This window comes from Trichosurus vulpecula, chromosome 7 (assembly GCF_011100635.1).
Source record: "Trichosurus vulpecula isolate mTriVul1 chromosome 7, mTriVul1.pri, whole genome shotgun sequence".
Taxonomy (NCBI): Eukaryota; Metazoa; Chordata; class Mammalia; order Diprotodontia; family Phalangeridae; genus Trichosurus; species Trichosurus vulpecula.
The window spans coordinates 178,457,429-178,482,210 of record NC_050579.1 but is presented as its reverse complement, the minus strand read 5'-3'; the positions used below and the strand labels follow the sequence as shown (position 1 = coordinate 178,482,210).

At 36.7% G+C, this 24,782-nt stretch overlaps 1 protein-coding gene across 1 annotated transcript; it reads right to left on the bottom strand.

Moving 5' to 3' along the window:
- Positions 1-10,524: 10,524 nt before the first annotated feature.
- Positions 10,525-20,485, bottom strand: LOC118856809 (ephrin type-A receptor 7-like). Its single transcript, XM_036767314.1, has 3 exons — positions 20,253-20,485; positions 15,432-15,496; positions 10,525-11,202 (listed from the first exon to the last, which is right to left on the bottom strand). The coding sequence occupies exons 1-3, from the start codon at positions 20,446-20,448 to the stop codon at positions 10,525-10,527; spliced, it is 939 nt and encodes a 312-aa protein (XP_036623209.1). The 5' UTR covers positions 20,449-20,485.
- Positions 20,486-24,782: the final 4,297 nt, after the last annotated feature.

The following is a 24,782-nucleotide window of genomic DNA, read 5'->3' as shown; positions in this document are numbered from 1 at the left end:
AAATATTGTTGTAATTCTTGAGGCTTTTAGCCTTCCCTTTATATATGCATCTAGATATCACAAAAAAGACCTCCAAAAGCAGAATTTTCTGACATCATTATGTATATTAGTATGCATACACATTTATAAAGTGTCCTTCCTTTGTTGGAACCCTTCCACCTTGCCTGCATGTTGTATCTTGTTCTGGTTCCTACTTGGTAACCTTATAAGGTCACTCAAGAGAAACAAGGAGCATGTCTAAAAGAACTAAAAAGAAATTGTGACACCACAATTTTAGAGACTCCCGCCTTTTTCATAGTCATTGGAACCTTTGCTTGAGGGAAAAATTTCATTGTGGTTGCTATGGATAGACACTCATATTCTCTTACCCAGCAAGCGCAAAGGAGCAGTAGGAAGTCTGAAGGGACAGAAATGGGTAGGAAAAGAACTGAAAAAAAGAACTGGATATGATAGTCAAAGACCCATGAAAGATAAGATGGAGAGCAGGAGAGGTAGAGAGAGAGATGGAGTAGAGGAAGTAAGGGAGAGAGGTAGAAGGGTAAAGGGAGAGGGGAAGTGAGGAGAAGGGAGGAAGGAGAGAGGAAGAGAGAGACAGACAGAGATAGAGGGAGGGAAAGAGGGAGAGAAAGAGCATATGCCACCATAAAGGTACGTAACAGAACATTAGTAACAGAAGGAAAAGCCCCTTTAGTGCATTTCCCTTTTTTTAGAGAACTGACTTCTAGTAAAGCAGGCTTTTCACAGTACCACCCTGTCTTCTTCCTACTACGCTGTGCTTTTTTTTTAAGCTGACATGATCAGCCAAGCATTTATTAAGCACCTGCTACATGCCGGGCACCGTGCTGTACCCTAAGATTCAGGGATGAGAATGGAACAGTTGCTGCCCTCAAAGAGTTACAACATGTATATTCATAAGCATAGGCAAAGTAACTTTGAGGGGGAGGCACTAGCAGCTGCAGAGAAAGAAAAGGCATTATGTAGGAACTGGCATTTGATCTGAGCTTTGAAGTACCCTAAAGAGTCTAAGAGGAAGAGGTGAGGAGGGAATGCATTCCTGGGATGGGGGACAGCCTATATAAAGGCACAGAGGTGGGAGATGGAACAGTATCATGTTTAAGAAACAGCAAGGAGGAGAGTCTGGCTGTCCCACAGAATGCGTGAAGTGGAACAAAACATAAGCCTTGAAAAGGCAGGCTGGAGCCACATTATAAAGAGTTTTAAATGCCAGACAAGCTTCTATTTCCTCCCCCTGAAATAATAAAGAATCATGGGAGTTTACTAAGTTTTTGATGAGAACTAAGGATGAATTTTCATAGCTCTGAATTATGTGATATGTGAGAGGATGGAGCGTAAGAAGAGTTAAATAAGGAAAAGGTTTTTGCAGATAGGAACAGTAAGATTGTTTAAAGAAGATAGTACGGTATCAAAGAAGGCATTTAAATGAAAATCACAGAAAAAAATGAAGAGAAAAATGGAATGTTTTACTAAGAGATATCCCATTTTAAGAGATGTATTCCTAAAAATGTTAGTGTAAAGTTTTGACTAAATTTTATATCAAATCCACAAAAGGAGTACTGTTGAGAATTCTTTCAGAAAACAAATATTGTTGCTCTAATTTATTGAAGGAAGATGAGGAGAAAGAAGGAGGAGAAGAGGAATGGGAAAGGGAAGAGGAATGGGGCAGGGAGAGGTATGGGAAATTTGTAAATAGTCTAATTTTTATTAATTGGAAAATTTACACCTTATCAATGAAATAGGAAGGTGAATGCAATATCATTTCTGTCTGCTTCTTTTCTTTTCCCACTTGCATTGAAATAAACTAGGTCATTGTCACCTTGGTCTTATTTGCCATAATTTCCATTTAACTTCCTCTCCCTTCCAATCCATCCTGCGCAAATCAATCAAACTCACCTTCTTAAAATATCACTTTGATCAGATGATCATCCTGCTCCCAAACCTGGAATAGTTCCCCATTCTGTAGAAGATAATATCCAAATTTCTTTGATTGACATTCAAATCCCTTCAGAACCTAATTTCAATTTTTTTTTTCTCTCTCTAATTTGATGTCCTACTATTTCCCTAGGCAATGTCTCGCTTCAGCTTGTCAGATATCTCTCCCATGTGCTATACAATCACTGTATCAATGGTTGCAATCTTCCATTTGCTAGTGATTACTTCTTTCTTCTACAAGTATCTGTGTGGATCATGCCCATCTTTCAAGGAATGGCTCAAGTTCAAAATCTTCTGTGAAGCTTTTCTGGACTAATTCACCTAAAATGATTTCTCTTTCCCTCCTCTCAATTGATGTAGAACTCACTGTTTATACTATTTATTTGGCATTCAGTATCCTTAGCCCTTCCCAGCCTCCTTGCTTTGGGTTGTTCTGTTTTGAACCTCCTTTACTGTCCCAAGTCCACTCACTATTCTTCTACGTACACTCTCTACCCTGAAAACTTCCCTCCTTATAGAATCATAGACTTAAGGTCTGGAAGGGACCTTAGAGGCTACTAGGCCAACTCTTTCATTTAACATATTAGGAAACTGATGATAGATAGGATAAGTACAACATAGGTTATAATGGGCAGTAGCAGGTTTTCCACCAGTTAACTATTCTGAATCCAAAGGCAGGACTCTTTCCACTAAACCAGGCATGATTTCTTCCTTCTCTAAACTCTTAAAGTATTCTGTGTGATGTACTTTATAGCACTGATGGAGACAAAAACTGAACCTGTTATTACATTAGTAAAGGGAATTCTCAGGGAAGGAAACGCCCTCCATCAGTACAAGTAAGCATTTTTGTTGCAATGTAGAATCTTAGAGTTGCCTAAAAGAACTGAGAGGTCAAGGTACTTGCCCAGATCACATAAGTGGTAAGTCTCAGAGTAGGGACTTGAACACAGGTCTCCTTGTTTTCAAGGCTGGCTATGAATCCTAATGGATACCCCATGCTATCTCTTGGCATTTATCATATTGCCTTGTAATGTAATTATTTCCGTACATATCTTAGGTCTCCCACTAGAATGTAAAATCCCAGATGGCAGAGCTAACAGTATTTTATACATCTCTGTATACTTCACAATACTTAGAACAGACCCATGATGCACAGCAGTTATTTGATGAATATTTCTTGAATAAATGAATGTTTGACATTCATATAATACTACAAACCAACCTTTCTCTTGTAAAAGTATTTAGCTTTGCCATTATAAACATCTGCATCTATGTACATATGTATGTCTTATGTCCTTAATTATAATATAAACTTCTTAGGAGCAAGGACCCATTATTATATTCCCTTGTTTCCCTATTAGTGTTTAATACAGTACTAAAATAAAAGTAAAGACCAAATAAATATTTGTTGAATTAATCCAGAGAAGTTGCCACTAGGTCACTCCTTCCAGATTTGAGGTTTTAGTTTCAATAAATCAATGTGATACTATACTCTTCTTTCTTCCAAGAGGTCACAATCTTTCTAAATGAAAACCAGATTCCTGCTCCTCCTCCCCCTTTACCGTAATATACATCTTGAGAACAATCCATTAGCCTATATAACCTACTATCCACCATAAATAGTTGAGGTATAAGTCTTATGGCTCTTGTAACCAGGACCACGGTGTCTTGTTTATTGGGCACCATTATAACGTAGTGTAGAATAGACAGAGATTCCAGAGAATTCTAGAAGCACCAGCCTAAGCTTTAAGATTAATTTCATTATGTAGATAAGAGCCCAAAGTAAGAAAAGTAACTTTAAGAAAATTCAAAATGTGGCAAGGTTTCACAGTGATTGGAAGGAGAAAAAAAGTAGTATTTTCCCCATTATTTACAAAATTGTTCATAAATTTTAAAAGGCTTATGCTCAGAAAAATTGAAAAACACATTTTGTTTCCCATTCTGTTATGCTACACATTTTGAAGGCAGTTATGTCATTTTCAAGTTTAGATTTGCTTTTAAAAGGTAGTACAATGACCTTTATCACTTTTGGTTTTCCCTGTTTGCAGTTTTCTTATGTGTGCCAATCCAATTCATATGCTATACTTGACTAAAGATAATAGGAAATATGCTATGTGCAACCGTGGTTGGAATATATAGAAGAACTATGCCCCTGTTAGGTAGGCCATGAAGCAAAAAAAAAAACTAACATATTAATTTTTTTTACAATAAAAGGATGTTTATTTAAAAATTAGAGGTGTTTACCTTTGCATTTTAGAAATTGAATTCATGCATCAGTAAGTCAAATAAGTGCCTGTAAATTAGCATATACCTGTATTATTTGCCATATGATTTTCTATGTTTTTATTGTTATCTACCTTCTGGTAGCTCATAATATTTTGAAATACCCTTCTGAAACAAGAAAAGTTAGTAAAGAACAGATTTTTTTTTCAATTCAAGCACATTCCATGCCAACTTTTTTTGGATTAGATCATGCCATAAAAACCAATTTATATGAAATAGATTCTCACAGTTCCGTAAGCATACTTGGCCAGATCAATTTATTAACTAATACCCTAGTGACCTGAAAGAGTTAATATGTCTTCCAAAAGTATCTGACTTACTTCCATGGGCTATAAAGAGGATAATTAGTTTGTATAACCCAGTCTAATGGTAGGGAGCAGGGGGAAAGGTGGAATGGAATTTCTTAAATTGGAAAAGAATGTCCAGGCACATACAGCTATGCATGTGGGTTTTGGGGTGCAAAAATAATATTTTTCAGAGGCACAACCCTTTGCATTATGGAGAAAATATGTAAGTCATCTGTGCATATGTGAAATGTATGATGATTCTTGAATGTTCTGGACCATCAAATACAGGAGAAAGGATGTTTAAGTATGTAAGAAAAAAAATGTTGTGCGCAGAGTAGGCACTGAAAGAATATCTAAATTGGTGGCTCAAAATGTTAAATTGAGTAAATTTGTTTCTGATTATATGCGTGAGACACACCATATCATATGGCAAAATGTCATATCATACATTAAATAAAAATCCGATTCTGAGCACCTCGGAAACTATAGATTAAAATCACATTTGCCTGGGACTAAAAATAAGGTTTCTAAAAGTATATACATATCTATATATAGAGAGAGAAAAATAGTGTACTATTTGCAGAATATTCCATTTATTGATATTCAATTGGAGAACTGGGGTAGGAGTCCTATTATAAGGAATAATTTTTTTTAATTTTTAACTTCCTTACATGAGAAGTCACAAAAAGACAAATTTTAAATATTTCAGAAAAGTGAAATTAAGATACATGGCGAAACTATTTCGACCACAATTTCTCTTTAACTAGGATCTATGAGAGTGGGAACAAGTAATTGTGGACATTATTCTCTACAATATTTTTATCCAAACGAATTTACTTTAATCACCTAACAATGCAGCACAGTAGTGGGCATGGAATCAGGAAATCAGAACATGTATGTCGCTTCCAAATTTTTAGCTTCAGTAAGTTATTTAAACTTTCTCAGCCTCCATTTCCTTATTGACTCTATGTAGTGTAATATAAAAAAGGGCTAGAAATGGAGTCAGAGGTAACTTTCCTTCCAGTAACGGCTCAGGACACCAGCTTGTTGTGTGACCATGGTTAAATTTTGTGCCTCAGTCTCCTCATTTATTTTTCAAAAACAGAGCTAAAGATGTCTGTATTACATCTCAGGCTTGTTCTACAGATCAAATATGACAGATTTGTAATGGACATATAAACTTGAAAAATTATATATAAAAGTTTACCTATTCCTCTATGTAAAAATGAAAATAATTCTATTCGTGCTACTTACCTCACAGAGCAGTTGTGAGGAAGGTGTTTTAGAAAAGCCTTTAAAATGAAATATGTAATGTGTTAAAAATTTTTTCCTAGCCTAGAATATTTTATAGGCAGGAAATTTATCTTATTTTAACATTTGTTTGTTTGTTTTGTTTGTTTTTTATCTTTTGTTAATCTATTTATTTTTTATCCATGCCCTAACATAGAACTCTGCATCCAGGATTTCCATTAATGAGATCTGCAGTCTCACTAATGCTGATTTCCCACCTCTACAACACTACAGATGGCAACTCCTCCAAGCCTGTGAAACTCTTGACCATAAGCTTTTAAAAAATCCTTCCCCTGCTTGCACCCAACATGCTATGAACTAGATTAAGATCTCCTGACACTGCATGAATATCAATGGTACACAGAAACTTATAAATTTCCTCACTACATGGCAGTTAGGTTGTGCAGTGGATAGAGAGCTAGATAAAGGCCTGGAGTCAGGAAGACCTGAGTTCACATCCAATTTCAGATACTTAACTAGTTGTGTGACCCTGGCCAAGTCAGTTAACCCCAGTTCCCTCAGTTTCCTCATCTGTAAAATGAACTGGAGAAGTAAATGGCAAACCCCTCCAGTATCTCCTTCAAGAAAACCCCAAATGGGGTCACAAAGAGTCAGACATGACTGAACAACAGCAAGGCAAGGTATAACTCTTGTAATCCACTAAAATTCTCAGGGCTCTCGGCAACTCTCTTAGACTGTAAGTTTCAGAAAAGGTACTGACCTGAATTCACAGAGGAAGTTCCTTTACCTGGGAGTTTCCTATACCAATGATATCACAGGTCCAGGCCCAGTCCCTATCCCAGTGTACTTATCTAAGGATAACCATGATCAAGAAAGTAACACAAGCAGAAACAATATATCAAAACAGAACATCTCTAATTTCAGATATTCATACACAGAAATGTAATTATATTACCTGGAGCATCACACTGTGAGACTATCTTTTAGGTTATACTACCTTGCTTCTTCTGAAACTAAGATACTGAAAATACTATCCAAGTTCGGCTTGACTTTTACAGAGTTATAATAACTTAATAAATAGTTTTCTGATTATAAAGCAGTGTCAAAAGTAGGAGAGTCTGCATTTTTCATCTTTCCATTATCATTTGTATCGGTAGAGAAACAACCCGCCCACTGGGAGAGAATAATACTTATTCAAAAGAATGGGATATATTAGGATATGACACTACTAATTACATTGGGCAGTATGGTACAGTAGAAAAGATGCTGGATTTAGTACTGAACAACCTAAGTTCAAGACAACCTTGCCACTTAGAACATATATTACCCTGGGTAAGTCACTTGATTGAGCCTCAATTTCCTCATGGGGAAAATGAGGGGCATGGGGTTGCACTAGACATTGATATATGATTAATGATCCTAATAGTGCTTGGTTAAATTAAATTGTAACTTTTGACACAAGCATCCAGGTACGAACTAAGAATACAAAGCTAGAGGGTACCTTTAGTAGTCCACCCTCCATTTTAAAGATAAGGAAGCAGAAGCCCAGAAAGGTGAAGTGATTTGCCCAAGATGATACAAATGCCAAATTGCACAGTTAGAATTCAATACCTCTTCTGATTCCAAATCCAGTGTTCTTCCCCTTATCCTCTTCCTAAATGTTAGGAATTATGACCATAAAAATGATTAAGGAATTGAGTCCATAAAGTGAGTGTATTAAAGAAACACAGAAATGATCCTTCTAATATAGAATGTATCAGTGTAACAGATAGCTGATTTGCCTTTGGCCATGCCAATGTACTTTGATGCCTCTATGATTTTTCAGGGTGCACTGTACAGATGAAGATGCAACAACTCAGTCTCAATGCATAGATTAAGGATTTTTCCTCCTAATAGTTCACCCCCAAAAAGAAAGATAATACTTGAAATCGCCTTTCAGTGACCTCATAGTTGTCATACATCATAACATCCTCGAAAACAGAGAAGGCCAATGAGTATCACAGTCTGCAAAGGCAGCAATCAAAAGCTGAGTGCCTCACTCAATCTGATTTTAAGCTGCTGACTGCCTTCATCTGGCTGGGGGCTCACTCCCATCCTCTCTCAAACCCATTAGTTTCCCTCAATATTAGACTGGAGTTTGTTTTCAAACTCTTTACAGGATCATTGAAAGAAAACAGGAGAAATACTATAAAGAAGGCTCTGGACTCCTTCCAGAGTAGAGTATTTTCTTAGGAATGACTCTGGAATTGGGCCAAAGAGGAAAGTGGTTTTTTGCAAATGAATACAGGGCCATACTCAAGTACAAGTTATCATTTAATTTTCTTTGTCAACAGCATCAAGGTAAAAAATTAAGAAAGCTACTTATTTTAATTGTCATTAGCAAATGATATTTTTTTAAAAAAATTCCTCCTTAATCAAGTATCTTGTCTCCTTTGATTCGTGGTGTGTTTCAATGGTTTTTATTTAGTGAACATAACCATTAATACCTAATTCATTTATTCTGAAGCAGAATTAATTTAGATAATAATAAAGTAATAACTTTATTTGCTGTTTTTCTTAAAGCTCCCAAGTCTATTATATGTTGACAGTGATTTTAATAGGCTAATGGACTTCCAATATTCTGAACTTGAAAATGATTAAATGTGAGCAATTTTCATATTGCCACATTTAACGAGATGAAATTTTCAATTGGACAAAATGTTATTGGACTATTCCTCCTCATACAAGTTATTTCTCAATAACTCAAGAAGTCTTTCCTCACTTTTATTTCTATTCCTCCAGAAATCATTAGCAAAAATTCTTAAAAAAAAACTAACCTTCAGTTGTGTAGTATCCCCAAATTTCTTCTTTCCTTAAGCTAGAGAATATGACTTATTTGGGAAATAGTTTGTGTTTGTTAATGCATGTTTATTTTATTTCCTGCTCTTTCTCCTCCTGGAAACAAGTTCAGCACTTTGCTTTAAGTGACTATCCTGCACTTTTTCAAGTCCATTCTGAAACCTTCCTCTTCTTCAAAGACTGATAGCTACTTTTGGATACTCTTTGAGCTGCAGGGTACATATAAATGGTTAGAGAACTTTTAGGCTCATTTAACTGATAAAATTACTAAGAACTTTCCCTATACGTACCATATAGGAAAGCATTGTTCTTACCCAATAAATCCTGGTAAGTTTTTAGTATCCTTATGTATGTGGGCTCTCTGAAAGCTTTCTACCAAATCTAAAGCCTTGCTAAGGTAAAGAGGAAAGAAAAGTAGGTAAACAGATTTGACCCTTGACAGGGCCTTCAAGGAAACTTCTAAACCTGCAAGGAAATCAGTGGGTCTTTTCACTCCCAAGAGTATTTCCATCTGAAGTAAATACTAAGTAAAAACCTTGAAAGTTGGAAATGACGGGCCACATATAAAATTGGTAATAGGTTAAGATTTTATCCTTCTTAAATGCTCAACACACCTGCTATAGATTTTTTCTAGCTCTGTGAGTTGTATGTATATACACATGTAATTGTATGCATGTGTATATTCATATATGTATCCATGTGTGTGTCTCTGCTTTTCTGTTTTGGCAGACTCTCATGTGGCCAGGGGAAAGTAGCTTGGGGAAGGCCAGGAGCACATACCTAAAGAAACATTAGAATGCCCTAAGAATGTGAGGAAGCACCAAAATAGAATGAAAGATATTTCCTAGTATTCTCTGATTCAGCTGCTGTTAGCTATAATCAATTAAATAGTAAACATGAGTGGTGGGGAGACTTCACACTGAATGGAAGAGAAACTGAGGCACTGACCACTAAAGATCCAGATAATACTTCAAGTATCACAAAACTGCTAATTATTAGTTAAAAGGTCATTCTATTTCATAATTTATAATCTGAAATAAAATTATTAAATGTGATTATACTATTTCAATGGATACTACATAAACTTAACTCTCCATTTTAAAGATTCATTTGAAATTGTTTTATGTAGAAAATGCTTATAAATTATATTTATACATAATATACATAAAATTATATTTTGCAGCATCTCTCTTGAAAAGAGGCACAGGTGCAAAGGAAATTATGGAGAGTTTACACAGTAGTAAGGATGCAAAAAATTGAAATATTTCAGGTCTCATAATAAAATTGCTAAAAGTTCGCTATTACCATACATATACCCTTGGACTTTCTGTCACCTATTCATATTGCTAATTAGTAGAAAAATTATAATCTTATTATCTAGTCAAAACAGGAATATAATGTGAGCCATTCAATAAAAGCTTTAAAAAACTATAACTAGCATATGTTATGTGAGCTGTAATGATGGAATTTAAGACTTTAAGATAGAGATAACTAAAAGGTGGCAACTATGTCAGTCAATGCTGCATTTGATACCCTGGCATCCAACACCCTTACTCATCCCTTACTGCAAAGTGCGAAAAATTCTTTCGCAACTTAGTTTTGCTCTGCTTGAAAATTCTTCTGTGTTCTTTTATTTTAAACTTTAAATGATTCAACTTTCACGTCAAGAATTAGGCAAATTCTACTTGAACACTTAATATTTATGTCAGTAATATTTACTGCATGCCCTTTGTGTGCAGACTACCATGTACAATGCTTACTTGGATCAACAGTAATTTTGCTTAAGAGAAAGGTCTACAGAATCAGACTCCTTAAAATAAAGAGGCCCCAAGATGCTCAAACCTTTATGATAGTTTAACAACTTTGTTTGATGCAAGGAGTTAAAAACTGGAAAGGAGAAAGAAAAAGGATCCATTTACTCACGTTCACAAGTGTCCCCTTTTTGCTGGTAACCGGCTTTGCAGATACATTTTCCAATAGGCACTAACCATTCTCCTTCTGCACTGCAGTGCATCCTAGGAGAGTTTTCTGCCTCCTCTTCTGCACTGCTGACACATGTCCCTCGGACCTCCACTAGGGAGGAAAACTCTGAACCAGTCACTGTGTCTGGAAAGATAGCTAAGTTCTCAATAATGGACCAGCATTTCTTGTAGTACACCTTGACCGAAACCAAAGCAATGCAAGCCCCAACATCCTGAAAGGCCAGATAGAATCCCTTTCTGGACAACGGCCCAATCTCTCTCACCTCTGTGTTAAGTTTCATTTTTCTCTCCCCAAGGTCACCCTGGGTAAAACTTTCATCTGCAGCAATAGTGTCTATTTTTACATATAAATTTTCCCTTATATTCCTGCCAGTGTCGTAGTCTGTTTCATAATAGTACAAATTAAAAGTTTCTTTGCATGTTCCCAGCACTCCAGGAAGACTGTTACAATCCCTCAGGGTGAATTTCAGTTCTACAAAAATTCTTTGTGCATTGCCTTTCGCAATCCAGTTAGTCCGGAGCCAGTTGTTTTGGTTAGGTTCCATGACCTGGCATACCTGGTACGTTCGTATAGGTGTGTAGTTTTCATCCAATCCACTAATTTCTTCCCACTGTAAAATTAACAAAAAGAAATCAGCTATATTGAAAAAGAAAATAGAATGTTTTCATGTAGGGGTGCTTACATATCTTTAATGCAGGATTACATATATAGATTTTTGCAAGAGGTGTGGTAGCTCCCTTCTCCCCCCAAACAAACATCGCAATTCATGTTTTAATCTGTGCTTACACTAACACAACAGAATAATTTATATCATTGTTTGTACAAGATACAAATGCTTTGTATGTTTTGCATTAGTATCTCTATTTTGGCAATGCAAAATGTAAAAAAAAAAATGAAATAGAGACATGTATCCATGCCTTTCTTCTCTGTTTCAATCTTCAAACTCTCATAAAAGAGGATTTGGATCTACTAAAATAACCTGCTACACATACTAATATATCATTAAATTCATGTATGCTTAAAAAAAGTCTCTGATGGTTCTTTTAACACATTATGTGTCCATGTATTCCCTAAACTACTTCTCAAAAATGGAAAGAAAAGTTAAGAATGTTTTGGCACGCATGTATATTTTGTGTCTCATTTGGCACATCTGGAGCATAATATTTTATGCTTTTTGAAATATAGTATTAGTAGGTTGCAACATACAAAGGACTACTCATTCATCACCACATTATGCATAAAATTGCGCATAAAGCCCATGTGACCATAAATATAGTTGATTTGGAAGTAAATATTTGGTGATTCATCTTTTATAAATGAATAGTCCTCAAAAGATTATCTGAAATATGTGGCATACCAATGAGATCGAATCATGCTCAGCAAGATGCTTTAAAAAGAAAGGAAAAATGGAAAAAATTAGACTTTTTTTAACCACATTCAAGAATATAAATGCATATATGTGTATAGGTGTTTGTGTAATATATGTATGTTGTTATATATGTGATATATTAGCTACATATGTGTATATGTGTTTTTTGTGTGTTACTACATAGAAAAACTTTAACTCCGATTAAAATCTCAAAGTTTTTTAAGGTTATAGATTATGGAATGCTTTGTGTGCTGCACATTTATTACATGTTTATACAACACCAACTATAGTAACTATATAGTAAAAAACCATGAAACATAGTTAATCCATGAGTAATATTAATTACAGTTCTATCAATGCACCATGGTTTTAAACTTGGAAGATATTTTACAGGTCATATAATCCAGCTCCTTCATTTTGGAAAGGAGGAAACCAAAGTTCAAAGAAGTGAGTAACTTGCCCAAGCTCACATCAGTTATGAGCATTATTACTGTCAAAATTTTGGTAATTTTATAAACATTATGAAGCATTGATGCCAAAAAATTAAAGAACTGCACCAGCACAGAGGCTGAGTCAGGATTCAAACTCATATCCTCTGTTTCCATCATTCTTTCCATGGCACCATGCTGTCCTCCCACACCAGTGTTAAATGTTTCACTCCATTATTTTTAAAATCATCATTCATAACCAATGAGATAGGCACCTTGTCTCTGAAACTTTACTTCCCTAATAGTCTTAATCAAGGTGAATATCAAGATTGGTTTCAGATATAATTTCACACAGCAACCTAGACCACACAATTTAAGAAAATTAGATGTTGGACATTATTATTACCAAACTTTTGATAGTGTTAAGAGATATTGCTGTTGAAAATATTTTTAAAAATCACACTCCCTACAATTTTAATACCAACACTACTGACAGAGATATGTACTACTTGAAGTTAATAGAGCTTCCAAATTGACTATATATCCAAGTTCAAGTTCTCTTTATAAAACTGAAATATATTATATTTGCTATAATTTTATTATACATGCCTAAATAGTTTTAAAATGTCCTCAGCTGCAGCAAGGTTCACATTTCTCATCTCCAGCCTTACTCTTCAATGTAATCTAAACTTGCAATTAGCTGAAAGTGTGCCTATTCCCGCCTTGATTCAGATAGTTGTTTATCATCTGTTTGGAAGGCACACAGCCAAACATACCCAAAGTCAGCCACTTGCAGGTGCAGATTTTGGTCTATTAACTAAATGAAACTGAAAAGAGAGAGAGGAGCCTACTTAAAATGTAAATAAAAACTGTGTCTTTAAAGGAAAAGGATTCCCACCACCATTGTTTCCTGGGGGAAATAGAATCCAGGGTGGACTAACACTAAAAATCTATGTCTCATCTTGTCAATTTGATGGTTCATTTCCTAGCTTCATTTCAAGTTGAATCATTTTTTTCCCTCTTTCTCTATGAAAGGCCAATTTCTACATCAATGAAACTATTACTGTTAATTTTAATGTGAAAATTATTCATTCCTTAGGAATTTAATTCCTAAAAATGCTGAATATGGATCCATAGTCTTTGTAAATAAATGAAGGTCGTGGAAATAAAGTTGTATACCATTACATACTATGTTGAATATACTCCATGTTCTTAAAACTCACTTTTTCAGACCCTGGGGAGAACTATTTTAGTTTTGTTGTATGCATCCGTTGATTTTATAAATTCTATTCACAAAATAATTCCATTAAGATTTTGAGGAGCACCTTGGTCACTGAAAAATTGAAATCTTATCTCTGGTTAATTGAACCATTTCACTTTACTGAATTAAGTATCTTTAATTCTCTTTTACTAATATTATCGAGGCATTCCAAAAGCAAAACAAAGAGTTAAATGTTAACTTAGATATTTTGGGTTGATAAGATGGCCATTAGAGCCCAAGATAACATTGACAATCATAATTTATCATTGTGTGGATTACATGGATGATGTACTGCAATCATATATCAGTTTCCTTCTATCCAAGATAAAAATCCTGCTCTATCTCTATTTATTTTAATTGATGGATGGTAGAAAATGGGTTGCATCTGTCATTGGAAAGAAAGGTGTTCCATTTTTAATTTAAATGTCTTCTTACAATATATGTTATTTTACTTATGGAAGGACACTTCAATTTCAAGGAAGCACTGGATTTACAGACCAGAGTTCACAATGTCCAAAATCTTACTTTGCTTTTGTTCTTTTATCTTTAAAATGCTTTGACATCAATGCAAAAAGTTAGTACCACTAAGGTAGACAACCACAATCTTCTAACTAATCCCTCAAACAATTGAATTTAAGCAAACGTGTTAATATTTTAAACAGAGTCTCATTATGCATGTTCCAATGTCTTAAATTGACTTCCAATTCATGCAGCATTGATTTTATGATGTTACTTTTAAACTAAAAGACCCTTTTAGACTTTCATTCTTCTCTTTTCCTGGATTTGTTACACTTTTTATATCCTCACTCATACTTCACGCTCTTCTGGCTCCAGATTTCTTACTGTGCCAAAGATTAACTTAGAAACAATGGGGCATATTCTCTTCTCTCAGAACCTTCTTCCTCAAGGGATGAAGAATGTGCCCTCTCTCACAATTAAAGTAGGAACCAAAGACATGGCTATTTAAATAACTTTAAATAGGTAGTATATCTTTCTGGATATGTGAAACATAATATGGTCTGCATCTTTATAGGGCTGTTTTACATTTAAGTATCTTTTCTAAACCTTTGCTGGACATATTTAATGGAGAAGGCATTTACTATGTAATAGTCACATGTTTATTCCATGGGACAAATGAGAAAAATTTTTATAACTAATAACACCAGATGAGAGATTATAAGAATTTGGAAAATTACAAATGACATGCTCTATCAAAAATCATGTGCCAAACATTCAGCATGTTCAGATTTTCTAAAGTTACTTTTATAAGTAATTTTGAGTGATGTTGAAAATGTTTGTAAAAAGAAGAAAGTGGATCCCATACTGTTTTAAAGAACCATACACAGCCTACCTGGTGATTATACTGCAGAAGAATAAAGCAACTAAAGAGGTTTAAGTGAGTTTGTGTAGGGAATGTTCCCTGTAATTAATTGGCATTTGTAGTCTGTAACCTGAGGTGTGATTCTTCTTGCAGCAGAAACTCAACAATCCATGTGGTTATGGGGAACTTTTCTTTTCCCACCCTGGAGCTTACTTTAACCATGTCCTGCCTCCCCCACACTCTCTCTTTCCCTTTCTACATGCTCCCCCTCCCCCCAAAAAAGAAAACTCAGCAAGTTAAACTTCTACACTAGTCAGAATTCCTGAGGAAAGTTGGAAGTAAAATAGATAATTTTATGCATGTGAATAACTTCCTCAGGTGAAAAAGTGAGTTTTATTCTTTATATATATTTTTTAAAGTTTTCAACACACACACACATCTTATAAGAAGGAACACTTACGCCATTGGGAGGAAAGGAAATCCACTCCAGTTCTGTTTGTTGTGCTTTAGAGTCCAGCAGAAGTACTGAAAAAGAAAATGTCCCTCGGAATGTTACATACATTATTTTTAATGAGGTTTTTAAAAATTGTGCGGTTAAGGTAAACAAGAAAACTTCACATGGGAATCATTTATGACCTACGTTTATACACATGTGTGTGCCATATACAGGTACACAAAACAAACATACATGTCCAAATGATCAGTGTACAAAGTTGGCACAACTTTCTTTGAAAAAAAATTCATATTGCATCCTGTGGTGTTAGGTTGGAGTGGTCTTTTCATATCAAAAATCCAAATAACAAACTCAGCAGCAACAGTAGTGTGAACTGGTTTCCATTCTCTACATTTTATGGGCTTTAAAATTACATAGTTAACAATAGACTCATAAAATCTAGAGGCCTTAACATTTTGTGAAATTGTATGATGCACTTAAATGCTGTAAGATAATTCCAACACATCCCTCAATCCACTTGAATTAATTTGTCATTGTGTTCCAGCACAATTTTGTCATGGAGACTTTTCAGAAGCTGAGTTAAATTGACAAAATCATTAAGATAAAAAAATAAAAATTATCTTCACTGTTTTTGAAAAATTAGTCATACATATTTGAATGGCTTAAGTTTTGCTAAAGCAATTATTCACAATGCTTTTATTTGTGAAATTTTGAAAAACTCTCACTTTTTTTAAATGAGATATTATCTAGTCATGAAAACCATCTACCTAATTACAATTTTGTGCTACTTTTTGACAATTGTGATTGTGTGTTAATTTTTAGTACAATTTATGTTATCAAAAGTATTAGAATATATGTTAATCACAATTTAAATTCAAACGTTTATAAAAAGATAAATACATAGATGATTAATACATAGATTAGATAGATAACAGACAGGCACGATAATACCGAAGGATACATAAGAAATATTAGATACACCTAGACTTTAAGCTTGTTATTTACTAATTTTTCCTTTTAGGAGAACTCGCTCCCTATTATTTATTTTTATAACGTTTGGGTTTAAAGGTGATTTTTAAATTTTTTTTAAAAAGTGTTCTTAGGAGTAGGAAACCACTTTCGGAAACAAAACCAACTTTTCTTTAAGTAGCAATGGAGGAACTTTCAATTGTTTTTTTTAAAAAACAAAGAAAACAAAGTTTAACATCTACTTCAGTAAAAATGGGAGATTTGAAAAAGCATTTTACTTAGATTCTAATAGTAATACGGACTTTTCCAACTCAGTTTAGTATTGTACTATTATTAGGTGATGCTAAAATAAAGGTGTCAATTTTGGAAAGCAAGGAGAACTTACATGGAGAAAACACAGAGATAACTGGCTGTTTAACCCTTTCAAGAAAGCCAATCCTCCCTTGTATATCTATTAGGTGTTCTTTCTAAGATTACAATTAGCTACGTTGATACAGTAACCTTTGATACAGTCAATCTCTGATTTTCAAGGAGACCTTGAAAGGAAGCACCTTGCTCATATGCACCTTGAATGTTTCTAGTCCTTCTAAACAGAATTGTATGTTTATTTAAAATATATTTAGACATACTTATTCCATTTGGAAGCCGGGGATTGATAGTGTTTTAAAACCTCGGCTTTTTACAGTGGACTTGATTTTTATCCATTGCAATTTGAATCGAAGGCAGTAAAACAATGTAAGATTTCTAGATATGTTACCTCTGAGATAAACTGTGCGCGTGGGGGGGGGGGTTAACTAAGGCATAATAATTTAAGTTCAAAATCACGGAACTTGTTCACTTCTTTTCTTGGAAGACTGCTAGGTAGCACTTTCGATCCTTTTATGTCTTTTTGTCACACTCTAGAGCACCGTTGCAATTCAAAAACTGTAATTGGGGGGGGGGGGGGGTTCACGAAATAAAAAAAAAATCCATTTAAGCTTAAACATAGAAATCCGCTGAGGAGCTTAACTAGCAGTTCTAAAGTGATCAATCCATCTGCCCCTGCTGTTCAACTCCCCAGCTCTGTTCTTAGCGACCGGTTTCTCGGCCCACTCAGAACACAGAGTGCCGGCCTCACTCCGAGCCACGCACAAAACCTGCCGCCCAGTCGGTTCGGAAGTGGGGGGCGGGGAGCGCACAGGAATTCAGAGACTCGAGACTCTCACTGTGCTCAGCCTGGGGAAGGCGGGGAGGTGTGCTCGGCATGGGGTGCATCAGTACACTCTCTAGACCTAGAGAGCGGGCTGGGATTGGGAAACACACACGGTCTGGTACAGTCCGAAAAGAGCAGGCGCGGAAGGCAGGAGAGAGGGAAGCTGCAATTGTCCCGCGGCATCCTTAGAGTTCCCAGGACTGTAACGACGCCGGGAAGGGAGGAAGGGGCTACTAGGGCGGGGAGTGGACGCCGTTCGGTCTGGCTAGGGCATCACAGCCTGAGCAAGGGGCTTCTGGGACATAAGGACGCCCTCCCCCTACGGTGGCAGAGGGGGAGGGGGATGGTAGGGGGCGACTCGAAGCCCGAGGTGGGGCGGAGGGAGGATGTAAAAGGAAGAAGGAAAGCTTTGGTGAAGTGCCTTCATTGAGTGAATGGCACAGGCGGAGTTTGCTAAGAAACAGCTGCATTTCGCCTCCAAGCGTCAGACCCAGAATTTTCCATTTCTCTTTCTCTCTCTCTCTCTCAGAAAATACACTCATCCCAGCCCCGCTGTCCCCTTAACTCCTCAGGGTGACCGAGTGGAAGGACTGGGCACCTGCGTAATAGGTTTTCCAACTCAGGCCCTTTGGGATGAAGGTGTTCAGGGACCGCCTCAGGCTCGATCATTTATTATTATTACCTATTTATAGCCCGCACGGTGGGAATCTTGACACTTTAGGATCAAAGCTCTCCCTTCACAAGACTCTCTCACCTTTTCCACCTCCTCAAGCCCCCTCCCCAGCCCCCTCTCCCGCATTCTGGACTGAAATAGCATTGGAATTTAAAATAAGAAACCTCTCCATGGATCTTGGGGGTAGGGGGGGAGAGATGAAGGGGAGCGGAATAAAACCAGGATTTCTGGCTACAGAAACCTCTCCCCCTAGTGATACAGATATTTATAGCTTAAACTCCTGCTGGAAGTGTGCCTGTGCGCCTGAGTACCTTCTAGCCTTCTGTGCAAACTTTTCCTCCCCATCCCGTTATTTCAATACAAAAGGTATAAAGTGCAGCGAATCAATCTTTAAATGTTCATTTTAAAGAGAACGTGCTTCCTTTTTAATTGTGGCTTCTGTCTTAAACAGTTTTGTGCTTTTACAAGCATATTACTGCTTAGCTGCGGGTTAGGTTCCCTTTTGCTTAATGAATATATCTTCAGCACAGGTTGCAGATTACTATATTGGGATGTGGGGGGTCAGATGGATGGAGATGAAGGGGTGGGAGGAACGTTGGGAAATCCTTAGAGAGAAGGGAGACAAAATAATCATTTAAGTCTCCACAGATTTAGTGAAATAGTGTCAATTTCACGTTTACTGATTTCTCTGCAGTCTCCAGGAAGCAGGTTTTTTTTAGAGATACACATTGCCCCTTCTCACACTCACATACACACGCACAAATACCACCACCCCCTCAAATCTAGTTTCCAGCCTCACTTTAAATGCATTTTCTAATCTCAGTAATATAAATGCTTTTAAATCCTTTGAAGGTGAACTTTGGAAATTGCCCCCTGGAAAAGAATGAGATGTGATAGTGCTCAGAAGCAAAGCATTTTAATTGACAGTTTTTCCCCCCAGCTCCAACTACAGGCACAGAAAGGTATTTTACCTCCTGTCAATGGTTCAAAGAAGAGGAAAAATATAACCACACACAGACGTAGCTGGCTGGCTAAATGAGACCATCTCTTTGCATTGACAGAAACAGACATCTAGGCCCAGGTCACTTAGGCTGGTTTGATTACTAAACTCCAGAATTAGGTTGGGGGCAGGGTAAGGGGAAGAATCTGGGCTTTTGATTTTTCGATCACTCTTCAATTTAAAACTATGCAAGCTCACCTAGAATACCCATCTATCTCACCTGGTATCATGAGCTTTTAAAAAGGGGAGGGGAAGACAATAAACATTTTTTACCCAAGCATTGGGCTTGTAATGCTTCTGTATGTGAATGGAGATGTACGTTTAGCGTGGCATCTCAGTGTGCCGCCTCATCTCTCTATGCACTACTTCACCTTTTCAGTGTTATTGTTCCATCCCGGTTGCTGTGTGCCAACAGCAGGGGCCTGGGCAACAACTTGAATCGGCAGTGAAGACTTTATTAGGGGCCAATCTTGATTATCTTACAGAAGTCTCCACAGTCCTCTGGGAAAGAATCGGACTCCAAGAACTCGGCAGCGGTTTGGCTAAAACACTAAGGGCTGCGCGCCCAAGTCCCCGAACTCCGGCTGCAGCGTCCACTGCCACACACACACACACACACACACACACACACACACACGTATACTTTCCACCCTCCCCAGGGTGCTAACGAAACAGCTCGCTCGGAAAGACTCCCTTCCGATCCTTCCCAGTCGCACGCGGGTGCCCTCAGATCGTGCAAACCACAAAACCCCGTCCCAATCTCTTCGGCTCAGCCCGTGGCGCAGGGATGGATGGAGGGCGCTCTGAGCGATCCCACTCGCCTCCCTCCAGCCCCGAGCGCTCACAGGGGATTGGGAAGCGGATGGAAAGGAGCATAGAGTATTTGCTGCATGCAGCTCGTCTCCTAATCCTACAGATGAACCATTTCGCACTGAGGATATAGCTAAATAGATAGCTAAGTCAGAACAAACTTTGCTTTCCCTGTCGCCTTACCTTCTTTCGCAGCCTGTGCCTCCCCCGTGTGTGCAAAGCGGAGCAGCCAGATGTAGCATAAAATAATCCAGGAAGGGTACCGAGTTTGAAAAACCATGGTGCATGAGCAGGTTTGAGGGTTTATCTTAATTATCTCAAAAGGGATCAGCTTTAAATGCCGTTTGTTCCGAAGTGGGTTTGGGTTTGCTTTTAGCATCAATTCCTCTTCGCAGTCCCAGGCCCGTTCCTCCGGATTGGGTTTTTGTTGGATTTTTTTGTTCCCTTCTTTTCCTTTTTTTTTTTTCTTTCCCCCCCTTCCAATTCGTTCGCACCGTATTTGCTGTCTGCAAGTCTCCGACTGCAGACCGGCCGCTCGCTCCACACTCCAATAATATCAATTAGGGGGAAAGGGGCGGGGATTCCAGGCCGAAGAGCAACCCATCAGTCTAAGAGACTGGCAGCAGGAGCCGGCCTCCCAGATGCTGATTCCCAGAGCCAGTGGGCGGATCTCAAGGAAGGAGGCTGCCCAGGCCGTGGAGGAGGGGTCGGAGGCACAGACCAATTGGCTGAGAGCGGAGTCAGGTTGCTGCTGGTAGAGGATTCCCCTCAGGTTCTGAGCTCTGCGCGATCTAGTTGTATGTGTGGAAAGGAGAGCTCAGGGTTGGGAGAAGAGGCCAGCGAAGCTGTTGGCTTTCTGCTCTTAGGAATCGGGGCTTTCTCCTCGCAAAACAAGTGTGAAGATAGTGCTCTAGACCTAGATATCCACTGATATTCATCCACGTCTTTATGGTTTAGAAACCAAAGGCGAAAGAGCTTGGATTCCATCTAACAAGTCACAGGCTCCTAAGCGGTGAAAACCGCTGTACCTTTAAGCGAAGTGGCTCTTATTTTAGGAGACTGATATTCAAAACTCCGTGCCTGGTAACTTTGTTAATCACCTTTCACCGAAGTATTCGGGCGTCTCTTCTTTTATCCTTGCAGCTGCTTGCTTCCCTCCCCATTTTGGGGGCACCACCCACCACCCTCAGTGCAAGAATGAAAGCAGTTAAATGCATCATATTTAAACAGTGTTTCCAATGGTTTAAAACAAGCCTTGGCAAAAGAAACTGAGGAAAGGGGAGCGAGGAGGAAACCTTTTGTTTTTATTCCCCTGCCCTTCCGTCTCTTAAAAGCGTTAAAAACAGGAGCTACAATGATGAAGTAAAACCTTAATACCCAAACCCGAGGCTTCTTAATTAAATCCGAATTTTTTAAAAGTTTTCTCACTTAGTAGTACCCTGAATTTTGCTTAAGTTGATCACATAGAATGCCATCACAAACTTAATTCAAGTCATATCTTTTCAGCTAAAATATTTTGCAGTTCTCCCAGGATTTCATTTCTTGTGGTAACTGTCTTTTTTAATTTAATTTTTTTCAAAAAATTTTTGAAAAAAAATTGAAAAGAAGAAAAAAGTTATCAGGTCCCCTTTACCCATGCTACCCATCCTACAACAGCTATAAAAAGTAGTCTCTGAGCTGGTTATCAGAAGGTAGTTTTCCTATTCTTTGCAATTCAAAATTACACCAAAAGCAATGACATTTCTGAAAAATATCAATCGTCAAATCAATTAATTTCAAAGTTTACCAAACTGAAATAAAAACATCGTTTCTGATCCCTGTGGTCCTATTTCCCTTTTTGTTTGCCTCATTTTCTTTTCCTTCTATATTCTCTGTCATTTATAAATTGTCTTTCTTGGAGATTTATAAAAAAAGAGTTGTTTCTGCCTAAGAATTCAATTTCATCTTACCCTGATTTAAAAATTAAATATAAAATAGCTGTTTCTAAAACTTATGGTGGTAAAAATTAGAAGTGTCCAGAGATGACAGCAGTATTCTGTAAACAATTACAAGTTACTGTCCTGTGTAGTTTCTAGATTTCTAACCAGCTTTCAGTTGCAGATAGGAAATGAAATTTCTTCCCTCCTCCTTTTGACTTGGCAGTGTGATTTTTTTATATGCATATATATAGATGTAATTGTATGTTTCTAGCTGTTATGCCTATTAAAATGTTTTTTCAGAAATTATATTAAAAACATCTTGAGTGCCCTCTTAAAGGATGTAAAGAAAATGTAAACAGCATAATGGATTAAGTCTTGGAAAGAGATAAAGAAAAATCCATAGAAGACTAGCAATATTTTGCCAAGGTTATAGAAGATTTTGGAACAATCTTTACACAAATAGATGCTTTAAGAGTGAAAATTGCAGACTAAAACACTTAAATTAAAAACATAGATTTTCCCATATCGACTTCATAAATATCAGATATCAAAACTACAAAAACCATATATATTAAACAACTTTTGATACATGGAATAAATTCTCCAGGATTTCAGCACTTTCCCCAGGGTCTCATCCCTACTTCTAAGAATGACACCAAGGTAGCCTTTAAAGTTTAACATATTCCTTTCATCTACTGAATGACTAATACTTAGTGGTGCGAATACAAATACCTTTCCATTAAATCTGAGAAACCCATGAAAGTAATATCTTTCTATACTTTGATTGGTATAGTTAGCATATGTGCAATCCATTATTTTGTTGATTTCTCTCTCAAATACTCTCATAAGTATCTGTGCTTGGGGGGAGTAGTCTTCACATTAAATGTGTGTATAAGTCAACTGACTTTTTTTTTTGGCTGCAGATTTACACAATGATATAGAAAAAGCCTCCCACCTAGTTAGTCTCCCATAATACTAAGATGCATCTGTGAGAAGTGGGAGCATTCAAATACAAAATTACTGAGCCCAAAAGAGAGAAAGAAAACAAATTCCACTCAGTAGCTTATATTTTTAAAATATAAAAGCATGTTAATTGAATTTAGAATGGCATTAGCTGGGGATAAACCCCCACCAACCTATTTGTAGGTGGAAAAATGAAGGGAAAAAAATAATCAAACTAGAACACAGGGCATATGCATACATATTGTACTTTTTTTTCTTTCTTTAGACTTTGCAATGGCATTTTAAAAGAACTTATTATAACCTCTCTTCTATTATTTTAATCACATTTTTCTCCTGTGTAGTCATAGTTTTACAAAATGGATGTGAATAGATTATTAATATATTCAAACTTGGTTCAAAATGAAGTCATTTCCCTGACATGTCTGTCTTTAATAAATTACCTCGAACATCTTCCCACCTCCCATCTTCTTTAGGTAGCTCCAATTGTTGCGCCAGATCTTGTGCAATTTTCAGCAATTGTTTATAAATTTTAGGTGTATATCGTGCCTTATAGCTGATAGAATACCATAATTATATCCAGCTAATATGGAACAAATGGGAAATTGAGGCTTAGAAAAAACTTTTAAAATTCCACTTGTGTTCCCCCTCCACCCAAACCTGCCCCCTTCCCCATTCTCTAGGTAAAGCGCATTCACAGAAGGATGAAAAGTGTCTTGTTTTGTTTCTGATATAAAAGAGAGATAAAGAAATACTTTTAGGTCACAAGAAAGTATTTTTTTTCTGTATGATTAATAGCAGTCACATCAGTATATATTGACATGCATGTGTGCACACATACACGCACACATACGCACACCTTCAGTGAAGCGTTAATCTTTATCTTTTCTTTTCCTGCTGGGAAGTTACTATTTACCTTCCATAAGCAAGCACAGATTTTAAGAGAGGAACTATTACTTAGAAATAAATTAGAATGACCAAGGGAAATGGAACCTATCAATTTTCACATATAAATCCTTTGTGGAGAAGGATAAGGAACAGAGAAGGGAAAGGCACAATTGGAAGCTCCAGTTGGTTACAAATCCCACACTATCAAACTAAATGGTTAACCGCAACAATGAAATCAAAGGGCTCTTTCTGAACCTACTACTTTTGCACTTACAGTCTAAATGCATTCACAGCTGGCAAATGTGAAAACGCAAGTTCATCACAGAAAAGGGGTAATTTAAACTGAATTAGAAAAGGTACTGTGCAGAAGAAACTGATTATAAACTGAAAAGAGACATTATGTCTCAGTTAATAGACATTACAGAAAAGTAGGTTCTCTCATTGTGATTGTAGTAAAAATATAAACAATCTTCTCCACTGTGTAAGAAAATAATTTACATAGTTGTATTAGTATGATTTATGTAGCATTTATAAAATATTTATTTACAATCTAACGTAAAATGTACATAATCTAAGCTCTGTTCAAAAACAATGTATCATTTAGGTTTCTAACACTTAACATGACTTAAACTGTACAAAACCATAAGTTAGGATTCAATTTTCACTACTGTTTATAATTTAAGTTGTTTGGGAGATTTTTAATTTTCAGTATGAGAAATTTGGAAATTCTAAGGATTAAAAGTGTAATTATCTAAACACATTTAGTAAACAAATGTATTCAGGCTTTTTAGGTGTCATTTAATAGAATAGTCTGATTTAATGCAGTTAAGACACCATGCTATGATATAGGGTATTATGTCAAAAGTCAAAAGTTTGTCAATGGCCCATAGAGAGCATTGTGATCTAATTAAAAGGGTCAGCAAACATAGCCAGGAAAAAAAAATGT

Bases quoted from the DNA above. Each gene is read 5' to 3' on its own strand.
- LOC118856809 (XM_036767314.1), bottom strand. From the start codon at position 20,448: ATGCTAAAAGCAAACCCAAACCCACTTCGGAACAAACGGCATTTAAAG. The intron at 15,497-20,252 runs GTAAGGCGACAG...TTTCTTTTTCAG, and splicing joins GGCACAGGCTGCGAAAGAAG to TACTTCTGCTGGACTCTAAA. The intron at 11,203-15,431 runs GTAAGTGTTCCT...TTAATTTTACAG, and splicing joins TTTCCTTTCCTCCCAATGGC to TGGGAAGAAATTAGTGGATT.